The sequence below is a fragment of the Festucalex cinctus genome, chromosome 2 (genome assembly GCF_051991245.1).
Source record: "Festucalex cinctus isolate MCC-2025b chromosome 2, RoL_Fcin_1.0, whole genome shotgun sequence".
Classification (NCBI taxonomy): Eukaryota; Metazoa; Chordata; class Actinopteri; order Syngnathiformes; family Syngnathidae; genus Festucalex; species Festucalex cinctus.
In genome coordinates, this window is record NC_135412.1 from 16899002 (window position 1) to 16913999 (window position 14998).

The window sequence follows — 14998 nt, forward strand, 5'->3', positions numbered from 1 at the left end:
CAGGTGATTATTGGTGGTAGCAATCTAGAGTAGTTTTAGATCTTACTTGTGTCTTTTTTTCTTTTCTTTTTGAGAGAGCTCAGTATTTATTCATCAGTCTGACCAATTCAAGAGCAGAGCAGAGCAGGGAAACAGAATGTCGTATGGTGTTCCACAGGGTTCAATTTAGGGGCCCGTGCTGTTTTCAGTGTGTTTGCTGGCCTTTAAGAAGGTGTGGCTTTTCCTTTCGCTGCTATATGAATTTCTCTCAGATCAATGTTATGCTAAGCTTAAAAAAAAAAAAAAAAAAAGATGCTTTCTCCTGAAGGCCACCTTTGTCCTATCTGAATTTTTATTTTTTAACTGTCTTTGTATTTATATGTCTAATTTTTATTCTATGTAAAGCACTTTCTATGCAGATATGGTTGTTTTTTTTAAGTACCCTCTAAATAAAGTTGCGCTTGTGCGTCAGGATTTAATGCTGCATGATGCTGCTCCTTCTGGTGTGCACGCTTTGGCCACTGGGAGGTAGTATAACACAGTAATGCAGACACAAACGAAAAATAAGTAATACTTCTTCCACTAATACTATAAGTGACCCAGTTAGACGCTGTCATATTATTCATTCATTGTAGTGGATAAAGAATATATGCCTGTGAGTATTGTGAGAGCTGTCTTGCATCTCTGCCATTATAGATGCTAACTGTTAGCATGTCAATGGCGTTTTGAATTGTTCGTTAACTTTAAGCTAAGCAGACTTTCCAAATCTGTGACTATTTACAAAACATGCTGACATCATGAAGTGAGTTGATTCCACTACTGCCTTACAAGCATGCGTGAAGTCGGGTCTCTCTCAACTGGCACCAGTGTAGATCGAATGAATTTTATTATATTGCCTTCTAGTTCCTTGTAATGGCCACGTACCTTCTGGGTTGTCACGGTGCTGTGCGCAAGCTTTGGCTGGAACAGCTGCGGCTCTAGTGCGCCACAAATTCTGGGCTCGCTCCCATCATGTTTCCTGCAACGGGAATCGAATGCAAGAGAATATCAGTCAGCAAAGGCCCCCCCCACAAATCACGTCAACTGAGAGGGGCTCGCTTGCTCTTATTTAGCAACAGATTTTAGTCAGCAACAAGCAAGCTTGTTCTTGATCTTAAAACAGTGAAAGCCAACGCGGTATTGCATAAAGGTTAAAATTGACACTAGACATAGATTATTAACATCATACACATTTCTAGGCTTGGCCTACTGTGTAGAAATCTGGTGATAAACATGCAAAATTTAAAGACAATCTATTTCTTTTACAGAAAAGGGCTTTGAAAATCATTAGTAACAGTTGCCTTGGAGAGCCCTCTATTTAGAAAGAATAAGGCACGGAAAGGTATATGAGATTTTAATATATCAACGTTTAGAATTTAAAGTGATGGAAATGGGTATGGTAGTGAAAGGTGCAATATTATAGAATAACTTCAACTTAAGAAACAAAGGAGTCAAGCTCATTTAATACATTTTCAAAAGCTCATTAAATCAATGCTGTCAAATAAATTTGAAACAGTTCATAAGTTCATAAGCTAATATAGCAGATTAGCAGTAGGCTACTACTAGGCTAAAAAATATTCAGAAGCCGTTGGTGGATTTATTTCAGTGGAAAGGCTAAAAGGGAAATTTGAATGTAAAATGTAAATATTTTCCTGTAAAAAGAGGCAGAAATTAAAAGCCCCATTCATTAAAAAGTTGTTTTCTGATGTCAACATGTCAATTTTTAATTTTATGTAAATAAATACAATAAAACAATATTGCTCATCCATGTATGCATACAAAACCATCCATGCAACGTTCAATCATACAAAAAAAAAAAAAAGTATGATGACAAACACAAATGAGAAATGAACTGAAACAATCCTTACATGAATAAAATCCATATTGCATGTTTTCACTTGAGCCTCTGATGTACTGTACTGCATTCCACGTCTTCATGTATGACTTATTCATTGCTTGCTCTAAAAACATGACTCTCAATAGATGCGTACGCAAACAAACACCTCACGTAACATATCTCTCATCCCCATGACATTGTCTTGCATCCTCTGCTCTAGATTCCAAATCCACCATGATGGCTCTGTCCCCATACAACCGCCGATTGATACTCGATTCTCCGTTGACACAGGCAACTGGACGGTTTGCACAGCGGCCTTTTATTTGTTCCATTGATTTGGTCCGTCTCAAACACGCAACACGCTCGATCGGCTCAGCGTGGACCTGGAATCAACTCGTTGCTGTGGGAATTTTAATTACTGCTCATGCGGATCCCAGTAGCCACTGACAAAGCTAATGTGCGTAACAGTTCTACAGGCGTACAAATGTGGACCAAAGCTCAGAGCACTGATAAACAGTCAATGAGCCATAATGGACATCCCTTGAAACAAATCATTGGCAGCACTGTGGATGCACGGCAGGCTGAAACAAAAGGTTGTCCCATTTGAAAGTCTGTGAGGGGCTGTTCCCCGGAATACAGGTGACGAAGGCGAGCACGAATCTTGAACATGCAGCAGCATGTGGAAGTTCTGCTTCATTTATATGAACCGCACCATTTCCTCCTCAAGGAGGATCAGGAAGATACAAAGACAGATCAGCTGTCTTGAAGACATGACGGTAGGGTGGCATTCTCAAAAACAGACCAAAAAACATCTACAATGAATCATAACATTAACAGAACGGAAAACCTGAAAACTTGCCGAAACTAGATTTAAAAAAAAAAAAAAAAAAACTTTTTTTTTTTTTATCGATTTCTAATATTCATATGATTCCATTTGAGTCTTTTTTCCCCCATCTAAATTTTGTCTGAGTTTTTGTACATTGTTTCTTTTTCATTAAAAACAAAACAAAACAAAAAAAACACTCATTTTACGGAATGGTTGCACATTTGTCCAAAGCATTTCCTAGGTAGTGTTTAAAAAAAAATAAAATTAAAATAAAAAAATAAAAATAAAATAAAAAAAGTGTTCTTTCAACAAAAAAAAAGCAATGCGTATTACACAATACAAGCTTTTAGTAACAACTCAAAGCAAAAGCAACCCTCGCAGTCTGCTTGGCAATATCTGCCTAACACATCCTGTCAAATATCAGGCCTTCAAAATAAAATCACTCATTTTAATTCAATTCAATATTTATTCATTTGTCATTGTGCAAATAACAGTTAATATAAAAGAGTATAAATATACAATATACAATATAAAACAGTTAATAACAGTTTTACGGTACCACACTTTCTTGGTGGCTTAGTGGCCGATCTCACTCAATAAATACACAAAAAATAGTTTCAGTGGGCCTGCTAAACGCGCCACCATGGGGCCAAAGAAAATGTGGTAAAACCGTTATTAGACTTTCTGCTTTTAATTTGAAGGTATTTCAGCATGTTGTGCTGCTATTAAACCAACTCGTCCGAGATTGTCAAGCAAACCAGGAGGGTTGTTATTGACCTTGTTTGCATATTAATGTCAAAATGATCTTACATGCTTTTAAATCCCTCCACGGTCTGGCCCGACAGTATTTTTCTGACCTGCTTCGGCGTGTTCCCTTTTCCCTTTGGACAACAGATCAATGCTTGCTAGTCATCTCAAAATTAAAGCCAAAACTCAGCAGGGGGCCGCACTCAGTTGCTGCCGCAAAATTTTGGAATGAGCTGCCTCTGCACCAACACAGGCCGAGTGTTTTCGAATCCTCACTTAAAACCTTGCCTCAGTTTGAGATGCTGATTTAATTTATTATTATTATTATTATTATTATTGTAGTACAATTAATTAATTAATTAATTAATGTACGTTTGTTTGTTTGTTTGTTTTTATGTGTTTTCATTTTGATTATATCAGTTTATAATTGATTTGATTTGATTTTGAATTGTATTTCAAATGCTTAAAAAAGACAATAATTAGGAATAATTAAGAAAATAAATAAAAATTGTAAACAAGCCAAAACTTGTAAAAAGCAAAAATAATAATTTAAAAAAACAAAAAAACAATTGAAGCAAAAGATATAAAGTAAGACAGTCATGAACCAGTCTTTGGTAATAAGTTAGACATGCATGTTCGAAAAGGAGTAGGACGTAGTATAAACTTTTACCGCTTTATCTACATTTCAACATCAAAATAGCAGAAATATTTTTACAATTTGTAAATTGTGTTAAACATAGTACACTATTAGGCTATATAGTATATTATTATCTAGCATATTATCTAGTATATTATTAGACTCAATGGGGATATTGTAGATAGTATGCAGTGTGTAAGAGCGGTGTAAGAATGCATTCTCACTTTTAAGTCAGAATTCTGTGATCAAAGTCAGACTTTCGTAAATATCTCTGTTAATTATATTCGTTATTTTTTTAGTTATTGTGCAAATCTTTGTGTTATGTAATGTAAAATTGCTGCCTTCTTGGTCAATTTTATATCTCAATACACATTTTCCTGGTTAAATAAAGGTTAAATAAAAAACTGAAATATAAATTGCAGTAGGCCTATAATAGATTGGTATTTTTCCTTCTGGGAAAAAAAAAAAAAAAAAATTAGGGGGTTTTGGGGGAGATCATGGAACGGATTGATACCATTTCCATTCATGTGAATGGGTAAAGATGATTTGAGTCATGAAACAAATCCAACTCGTATTAGAAAGAGCGCTCAGTGAGGTGCACAACTGCAAAGTAGGCTACCCTCACCGTGCCAAGAAACCCAAACCCATTTGATGATAGACGATACTTACAGGACACACAGTCTGCTTCTGTCAGTCCGTTAAGACATCAATCACATCCAAAGTACGGGACGAAATGTCCACTGTTGCGCAACACGCACATCCCACACCGCACTCCACACACACACACGCACAAACACGCACACCTGCGTAGTTAGCACGTACTGTCCGCCGTCCTGCAGCTCAGCACCACTAAGCCACAGCTTCATCCCGACAACACAACAAATTACATAACACAGCCCAGCTGGTTAAGCGTCTCGCTAGGAAGTCCCGGCATGGCGTCTGGATACGCTGACGTCGTCCTCAGTGTGCGTGTGCATGTGCGTGAGAGAGTGCAATGTAGCAGTCAAACTTACTGGCGGCGTGGAAAGCAGATGACTCACAGTCAGTCTCCGTCTCCCTCCCCGCAGTTACGCTCTTGACTGGAGCTCTCGATCGCCCCCCCGTCACGCTCACACTTCTCTCTCCTCCCTTGCAGGTGTCACGGCCGCGAACAATCCGCACCTTCGGATCACTTCCGCCGCGGCACCCGGCCGGTCTCGCTCGGCTCGTCGCACTGATGCTCGCTGCGGTGGAGCGAAGCGTCTCCTTCTTCTCATCCCTCCCTCCCTCCCTCCCTCCGTTTCTCTGCGTCCTCCCACTCGGTCTCTCGCATGCACATATGCAACTCCTCGCTTGTCACTCCCTCCCTCTCGTGGTCCGCACGAGCAACCGGCGCAAGTGTGAACACCCCTTGAAAAGCGGGAGATCCTCCCGAAAGAACTCTGACAGCTCACATAACAGTGAGAAAAGCGAGCAAGGGCTGATTTCAGGGAGAGTCACCTCGGGCTGTTTCCGTGGTAACCGTATCAGCCAAATGATGATTGGGGGGCCAAAACACCCTCTAACGGTGTGGCTTGTTCAATATGTTTATAGGAGGAAGCATGTGCAAAAGGTTTTCATTGCACTAAAGCAGGGGAGTCCAAACTACGGCCCGGGGGCCATTTGTGGCCCGCTATCCACTTTTACATGTTCCGCAGCATATACTAAAAATGACATTTGCCGTTAATAAAATTGTTTAAAAGCTTTTCTAAATATGCAAATCAACTATTTACATAAGTAACAATTCTCTTCGTAACACTGTGGTGAATAAAGAAAACAGATTTTTACAAAAAAGGTTTCCTGCACTTTCTGCTCGGCCTCAAGATCCGAATTGTGAGAATATCACATGAATGATTCTCAAGTAACTTCTTTAAAAATGGTTTTCTTACGACATATGCTCCCGTTTTGCTTCTGAATGTCGAGATGGGATTCAGCTGATGTTCATGACAGGGGCTGATATTTTCTGGTGGATTCTTGGCCACCCCAAAATTTTGTCAAATTCAAAGCTATTTGCCTCTAAGATGTCATAATCTTGCTCTCAGTATGTGTGTTTGGTGTTTTCTCAGTGGGCAAGTGAAGGGGGCGTGTCCACCTGCGCCACACCTGAGGCACATTTCCACAATCAAGAGGTCTTTAAAAGGACTCCCGGCACGACAGATCATTGTCGGATTATTTCTTGCCCTTGCTCAAGACGTTCTCTAGACCTTTTGTTCTGAATCTTAGTCTCGCATTTCTAGTATAGTCTTGTTTTTTTGTGTTGATTTGATAAGTTAGTATTTTTCCACGTGTATCTGCCACGGCGCTTTCTGTTTTGTATATATTTAGATTGTAGTGTGTGTTATTGTAATTAGATAGAACTAGCTTGCGTTGTATTTTTTGTTAACCCCTGTTTTTCCTTGCCTTTTGCAAGTGTTTTTTGTTATTAACTTTTCCGAGTATTGTGCTTGCGCTTTATGTTGGTTTTTCTCCTGGCACCTGAGCCAGCGTTTTGCGTTTTGGTGGGTTTGTGAATAAACCTCATCTAAATTGTATTTTCCTGTCTGGGCCTACATTTTTTGGGATCCACTTTTCCACCGACAGTCGTCGGTACGTTACATTCAGGACAGGGGCTGATATTTTCTGGTGGGTTACAGAGTCTCGGCCACCCCAAAATTTTGTAAAATTCAAAGCTATTTGCCTCAAAGAAAACTGTTCAGGTTGCAGTTTTTCAAAAACACTGTAATATATAAACAATATGCAAATTGCTTGATCGCCTCATTTTGGTGTCCTTGATAAATTAAAGATGCTTTGTGGAGTTTGTCACTTTTTTACTTGTGCCTGCCACCTCTGGCCTAAAGTGTAGCTGCAGCCTCTGTGTCAAGCTTGTGCGAGTACTCGAGTGAGTACTCGACTAAACTGTTCGGGTTTTTTTTGTTTTCGTTTTTTTTTTTTCCAGTTTTTTTGGAGTCTGAGCTGGAATTTGGGCTTTTTCTTGCACTGTATGTTGTTTGAATAATTTTAGCAAGCTATCTTTTATTTCTGTACCTTGTTTTTAAATGTCTTTAGTTCTTTGTTTTTAAATACTTTTAAATGTTGTGCTTTTAATCATGTAAAGCAGCTAGCTTGTGCATGATATGCACTATATAAATAAAGCTATCTTGTCTTGCTTTTAATTGGAGTTAAGATAATGAGGTGGTCCTTGGAAAGATTTTTTTTTCCCTGTTCAACATTTGTGCCTCCTCCACTACAAAAACAGGCCCAGACCACAATGTGTCTTTCTTTCCACTGTGTGAAGACTTGAAGAGTGCTAACTGGGGATTACAACATCATGTGTGCCAGTGAAAACAACACAATAATCTGCTCACTCGCCAAAGCTTTGAAGCAAACAGTATTATCGCACTAGACAAAGTTCACCAGTCACATTAGCTACAATCTGTTTGTATTCTGGATTTAACGAGGGAAGGCAAAGTGCTGTTTTGGATAATAATCCCTCATTCACAAACATTCACTGAGTGATTTTCAGTTCGTAGGTTCATGTTTTCAGCAAGCGCTTACGCTGCCTTTCAGCTTGCGTTTATACGTAAAAAGCCCGTCATCTGTTAATGCAGACGGTTTTTGATAGGTCCTGCTTCAATCCTGTTTAGTGCCGAGTGGCATTCAAACACGGATGGTTGCAAGCGGGTCTATCAAATCAATGTCGCATGCATTTAAAACGAGGCCCCTGTGAACTCAGACGTGATGGAAAAATAATAATCAGAAGGAGCAACAGAACACTCTTGTTGAGTTTGTTGTGGTCAGGGAGATACTAGGGCAGGAATTAGGAGCATCCTCCCTCAGTAAATCCCCTCCAGCTGGCCCCTCTGGCGCAAATTCCACGGCACATTAACCTCCTCAAATTGGTTTGTGGTCACTCCCCTCGCCTGCCCAACACCCTTCGTCCCCTGACGATTGCTGCGGCTGTCATCTCACCAGGCCGCCTCACTTTCTCTTTCACTACTGCGTCCAGCCACTAGGAAACCCAATCCAGTCAAATCAAATTATTTTTAAGTCATAATATTTATCTATATCACAATATGTCTTGTAAATTTGACACACCAGAAAGAATTCTGTTAACAAGTTACCAATGCTGTCAAATTTGAACGGTTAAAAAAAAAAAAAAAAAAAAAAAAAAAATCAGCAAGAATATGAAATGAGACTTCAAAATTGTGATGTTTTTTACTCAATTAATTGATGGAATAATTGATGGAATAATAAATTACAAAAAGAATCATTTGTGACAGCCCTAATTGAGTTAGCATCTTTCTTATGCCTACACATAACATCTTTGAGCAGCAAACTGCAAGGCACGACTGACAACGAGGCACTCTAAAGCAGCCACATCATGGACTGCATGATGATGATGATGATGATGATTTTCAGGGTGTCAGCCTGAATGACATCCAGGTCACACTTGTGAATGCGGTCAAGTTCTTACATATTACTGGAATTTTTCATGTCAAGCTCAATAATTGAAGAAAATTTAAAAACTGTTTCATCAAGTACATCCCCAAATGAGTGCGAAATATTTCTCAGTCTTTTCCGACTTTTCAGCAATAATCTTCAAACATGTCTAATGTATTTTGATAATAAATCTCTGAATTTACCTTCTAAGGTCTTCAAAGTTTCATTAAACATGACTGGATTTCTCAAAAGATAAATGTCTGATTTTGTGTCTCATGGATTTGTGATTCACTATTTGTTGTTTATGGTTCAGTTTGGTGTGTGCTTTATTTTTTTTACAGGCGGCACTTCAAATTTCATTGTATATGTTACAATAACAAAGTTATTCTAGTCTGGTCGAGTGTCCCGTACATTTCCATACATGTTGTTTTCTTAACATTTTCTTTTTTCTCTATCTCAGATCCCCGACAATTTCAATAAAGAGCAACAAATTGAAATCATAATGAGGGCCAGACCAGGAAGCAGTCACATATTTGTACAGTAATTGAATTGAACAAAAATATCAAATAAAATAAAGAAAGCTTAATCTGCAAATGTGCGGTATTGAGATCACGTTAATCCTCACTAGATGCAAGGTCACATCAAATGGGCATGGATTTGGGATGGGAGAATGATTGGACCACTTTTGGTTGACAGAAATCCAATGGCAAAAACCTCTTAATGGGTTGCAAGAAGAAGTTTAGCCGTTAAACAAGGATGGAAACTTCCCAGTTTATTTTCAGGAAGATGGAGCTCTCTCTCAATATGGTATTCACGCGCGTCCATGCTTGGATCAACACCTGCCGTCTCCCACAGAGAGACTCACACAGCACACAAGACAACCAGGATTTGACCTTTCCTCAGACCGCCCAAATGCACCAGCTCCAAAGCCTTGAAGCATGCCAACAAAAGAAAAGATAATTGCCTCTGGTGTGACAACAACACGAGCCTATGATCTCTGTGGTGATCAGGATTCATCTTGTCCAACAAACACATGGGTCAGAATTAATATTTTTTGTGCATATATTGTGCCTATAAATGTATAAAACAATTTTCATCAATCATTTGAGGACGACAAATCGGTAGAGAACAAGTTTTTTTGTTCTTATTTTGCAGATCCGATCGATGAAGTAACATCAATCGTGCAAATTATGACATTAAAGTTGATCACCAATTTTGCATAAAATGTAAAATATCATCTGATCTCAATCCAGTCAATCGGATCAGTGTGATGTCAAGTTCTGTCTTTGCAAGTTTTTAACAATTATCACTTGAAAAAAAAAATCTCTGAATTCACAACTCAATAGCAACTTTAGAAGTGCTTCTGTTTACAAGATGTGGCTAGAAAAAGGGGAGTATAAGCTTTTAAGAAAGAAGGAATAATTAAACAGGAGGGCTCCAAATTGTGAAGAGACAATCAAACTTCTGCTTCCATCAAAAAGACAGCTAAAGCAGGTATTTATTTGTTATTCTTGTGTGTGTTTATTCTTCCAGGTGGCCTATAATATCAGCCCACTCATCTCTAACAATATATCCAGATTCCCTTGGAAACAAACCTCCGCCACCCTCATCATCACTCTGGGGAAATCACAACCATGCACATGCGCCTCTTCTACAACAGACACAAGTTCACCACCACATCATTTCATCTTCTTTTGTCTTTCGTTTTCAATTCCGCAAGCGTACAATCTGTACATACATGCTGTCAGTCAGTCAGCAGCAAATACTTATGTTTGAATAAAAAGGCTCCACTGATCAATCCCAAAGTATAACAAGCAGACAGCAATGGAAAACAAAACAAAAATTACAAGAATAAAGTCTTCACTGAATCCAACATGAGTGCAAATTTGCTTTGTCGACTGGCTTCATTTTGCATTCCGGACTACTTTTTGGAACTTTGGCTCGTCATGGCGCGCCCAAATGATGTAATAGCACGACACAACTTGACGTGAAGTGGATTATTCGTCCAACTCGCTCTGCGAAAGTGAAATGGTCAAACAAGCTTTAGCTTTTGTCTTTCTTTTTTTTTCACTGCTGATGCTAACGCCTTAGCAAGTTAGCATGTTAGCTAACAGCTGTTATGTGCTGGAGGTTGGATCCCAAAGCGCAGACACAAATAAGGTTTTAAATGTTTATCCACATTGAGAGGCGTAGAACAAACTTGACTAGACGAGAAACAAAGAGAGTTGCACAGAGGGACAGAAAGCAATAATCCGGCAAACACACACAATTCTCAGACTGCTACTACTGATAGTGAATCGATGTGATTGGTTGTGACTAAGCAAACGATTAGAGATTGACATCACAAAGCTCATGACATCACATAACATAAAACCAGTTGAAACATCACACAGCGCTTTTCCAGTTGAAACCAGATGATGGTTACATCAGTTGAAATCAGATACTTGTTACATCAGTCCAAAACAGATGCTTGACCTCACGGTCATGACCCCAATCTTAACAGGTCATGAACTCAAACTTAACCCAGGCGTGACCCAGACATGACAACAGCCAACGCTGCTGGTTAGCGCCACTTTTTGCTGCCGTTTGTTTTAGCAGAACCCAAACAAATCACAAATCGCTGTTGCTTGTTATGTCAACTAATAAATATCACTCGGAGTAAAAGTAATATCACACTTGAGGTCGTGATGTTATACAGTATTTCATCAATCACGGTCGATATACAGTACATCAACCCCTCTCATGCGCTCTCTTAATTAGAACCCACCCAACCACTGTAAATGTGCTTTACTTTAAAAACATACAAATTTAGCAAAGAAGGATTACAACTATTCTTGTCCGATATTTTTTGCCATTAAATAAATTCAGAATAAAAGGATGTTATTAAAAAAATAAATAAATTGAGTGACCTTTGTACTTAATCTTTTTTTAATTTTTTTTTCTAGAAGCAGAAGATGCTTCACTTGACAATTGATGAGCAATATGACAGAAGAAAAAAAAAAAAACAGCTCAACAGTCAGATAAAAATAACACGGAAATGTTTCCTGGCTCCGTCATCCTTCCAACAAGCTGCTGTCATGCGAGCTTAAGGATTGTTTAAGACATCTTGCGCTCTATAGCTGGATGGCAGGTGGATTTGGATTTGGGAGTCAGGGGCACGCTTGTCACTTTGCTTCTATATTTGGTCAGTCGGCAGGAGACGCAGTAGACGCTTTGCTCCAACCGTCCTTGACACTTTGCCCTCCCCCTTTGACACATAGACGGGCGCGCACAAGACAGCTGACACCTGACACAGGCTTTGCAGGCACATGAGTACATGTGAAGACAGACCGAAGTAAAGACAGACACGAGGGTGATGCTGAGTGACATGATGCATCTGATTGGATTTTGGTGAGCAGGTCATGAGAGCTACCTCATAATAACCACCCACCCCTGCACAACAGAATCCCCTCGAAGTGAAGAAGAACGAGGTGAGGTTCACCTCGTGCAAGGTCAACCCAACGAAAGCTGACGGTGTTCCTTAGTTGGCTGGAGTTCTCACCAAGGTCTTTTTGTAAAATAAAATAATACAATACAGCAAATTAGACTGCATTTAAAGGTGTTGTTTCAGTGGTATAAGATTCTTTGCTTGTGTCTTTTTGAAAAACAGCAATTGTTTTTCTTTCCTGGTGGATGTCAAGAGAACATCTGCCTTGGATTCTTCCTCACTAAGCGAGCAATTTTCCCTATGGGTGCGCGGGCCTGACCGACATGAAGGTCACATGTAGAAAGTGCAGCGACACCAGAGGCCATCTTGTTTGAAAGAACGAGTAGGGAGTTACACAATGGACAGCCGGCCACAATAATCCATCATGCGCCAGGGACAGCGAGGCACGGTGCAATTTGTGTGTGTTGGGAGTGGGGGGGGGCTCTTATGAAACATGTCATTGCCACAAACCATTTTCTGTTACGTCCTCCCATCCGGGGTGTTTAGCTAGACCGGATTACAAGCAATTAGGGACCTCCCATAGAGAGTGGAGAATCATTTGTTGGCCCACAATGACCATTTAACCGTTTAATCAAGTGAGCACGTTAAAAGCAGAGCAGTTCCTGAAATTAAATACAGATTAGGTCCGATGAGAGTCCATGAAATTTTATTAGCACAGCATGATGAAGAGAAGCTATCAAGTGCATTCGGAAGGAAAGGCAACGTGGCATCAGTTTGATGAGAAACTGATTAATAAAAATATGCCATCAATACATCCATTTTCTATAGCGTCTCAAGAGGTCAAGGCGCTATCACTGGTGATTCAGGAGACCAAAATATTGCTCACACTCATGCAGGGCATTGTGGGGACCAATTTGCCAGGAAGTTGTGGTGACATCCCCAGGAAAATTGGACTTCTCCAACAAAATCATTCAATTTTCCTACATCAACAGCTCTTACCATGGACAAGCACAATAAAGCTGTTGGAGCAGGATCCCTACCTGGAGTGATGAGCAAAAGCAGGCCCCTGCCCGAGTGATGGCGTCTCAATTATTCTACCAGGCCAGAATGGACTCAGTCATGTGGTCTAGTGGGTCAAGTGCTATCTGGTTGACATCATCACGAAGTAGAGGAGACATTTCCACCATGTCCACTCAATCTCCAGTAGAGATGTTGAAGAGACGACCCTCCAATGTGGACAGAATCTGCCTCAGTGCCATCTTCAGAGAATTGCTGGAGACTTAAAATAGTCTACAAACAGTCTCACTAAAAATGTTTGAATTTATTTCCACCCAGCTAGTCTTTCATAGAATTCTCTAAGGCTTGAGTCGCCGTAAATGTTGCCAACTAGTCTTCAAGGGAGTGAAATAGGCCTTTTAAAACTGGAGCCTTTTCCCTCCGACTATGGGTGAGAGGCGGGGTACACACTGGACTGCACGCAAGGCAATAACAGGACAAATAGAAGCAACAGTTCTCGTGAAATATTGTGATATTAACTCATTCACTGCCAGTGACGACTATAGACGTCAAAAATCCAAGCAAACAGCCAGTGCAAATTTTGGCAAGAAATTTGAATTTAGTTTTAGTTCATTGTTTTCATTCATAGTTATTAATCATTGTTGTTATGAATAACAACGATGACAACAATTTCATTGCTAAGTGCTACCATCGTGCGTAGAACGGATTCCTGTTACCCTACAACACGGACGTTGACGGTCTTGGTATTACTGAGACCACATACTGGATCTCTGCCTCCAAAAGTCAATTTTAGTCGACTAAAATTGCTCTTTATTTTTGTTGACTAAAATTGGATTAAAACTAAAATACAATCAGGTGACCGAGTTATGACTAAGCTTTAATTAAATTTTGTCAGAAGACTATAACTAAAACTAAATTAAAATTTCTTTTTTTTTTTTATTAAAATTTTAATTTTAAATTGTCTTTTTTTTTTCAAAATTAAAACTGGCTGTTTCCTTGGATTTTTTTACGTCTATAGTTGTCATTGGCAGTGAATGTTATGTTAATAGCTTTTTGAAGGGGTCAATCATAGGTGGAGATTTTAGAAAGTGTGACTAGTTGTAGTGATTGTATTGGATTCAATTGTGCGGGTATGCATTACCTAATGAACTGACTTGAGTTATTATGGTCACAGTGCTGTACTATTGGTGACAGTGCAGGCGAGAGTTCTAAACAACACGCAGGTCGATCACTTTTAGACTGTTGGCACAACATACTGTAAGCTCTTTGGTGAGGCCATGCGTGACATTCATTGTGGGCTCGTCGTTGGTCATTAAAAGGATAAATCAACAACAACATCAATAGCGTAACCTTGCCCGACTAATCGAAACCTGAATATTACTTTGGAAACTAAACCCTATATTGAAACTCGAACCTTGGCTCGGAACCCTGAAATGGGTGCAAATTTGATTACCTTGTTTAAAACTGTAACCCTGACTTGAAAAAACAAGACAAAACAAAAAACAAGCCATGATTTAAAACTCTAACCCCAGCTCGAATCCCTACTTTGAAACCATGACATTGACCCAAAACTATAATCATGGCTTGAAATCATCTGAACTTATTGTTTAACCTCACTTTGAAACATGAACCCTGACTCGAATCCCTAAACTCTTGTTTGAAATCCTAACCGTGCCTTGTAAACCCTAACCTTCGTTTCTAACACTGACCCAGGTTTGAAACCCCACCCCCTTTCGTTCATTGTCCTCACTCAGCTTGATGGCCTCCTCTTTTACACGTTTCAACCTGTCTTGGCCAACTTCACGAATAATAACTGACAGACAGAGTGCGTGATATCCAACCAGAACTGATCCAATTTCACTTTATTATTAATTATCTATGAATATGCCTTGGCTCAACCAATGAGTGTGAAATTAAGCAAGGCATCAAGCAACAAAAAAACTCACCATATGGTCCTTGCCTTGGAGAAGGTCCTGTCCACCCTGGAAATAAACACATACATGTTGAGCTATTTTAAACAAGCCAGCTTGTGAGTGACCAAAATAATAATAA

General features: G+C 39.5%; 1 protein-coding gene and 1 long non-coding RNA gene across 19 annotated transcripts in view; one reads left to right on the forward strand and one right to left on the reverse strand.

The window, feature by feature from the left end:
• rap1gapa (RAP1 GTPase activating protein a) overlaps positions 1-14998 on the reverse strand; it is a 70656-nt gene that overhangs the window by 34250 nt on the left and 21408 nt on the right. For 10 of the 18 annotated variants that reach the window (XM_077513385.1, XM_077513386.1, XM_077513382.1 and 7 more), the window contains exons 2-3: positions 14893-14928; positions 904-997 (exon numbers count right to left, since the gene is read on the reverse strand). Coding sequence is in view for 10 of the 18 variants with exons in the window: in XM_077513382.1 (XP_077369508.1) it covers positions 904-997; positions 14893-14928 (130 nt within the window). In the remaining 8 variants the exon portion in view is untranslated. Of the gene's footprint in view, positions 1-903; positions 998-1886; positions 2346-4734; positions 5044-5078; positions 5333-14892; positions 14929-14998 lie in introns of those variants that run through there. The other 8 variants (XM_077513383.1, XM_077513377.1, XM_077513378.1 and 5 more) reach the window with 7 other exon arrangements.
• Positions 4893-6614, forward strand: LOC144013962 (uncharacterized). The gene is made up of 2 exons (XR_013282376.1): positions 4893-5106; positions 5201-6614. It is a non-coding gene; the product is annotated as an uncharacterized LOC144013962 (long non-coding RNA).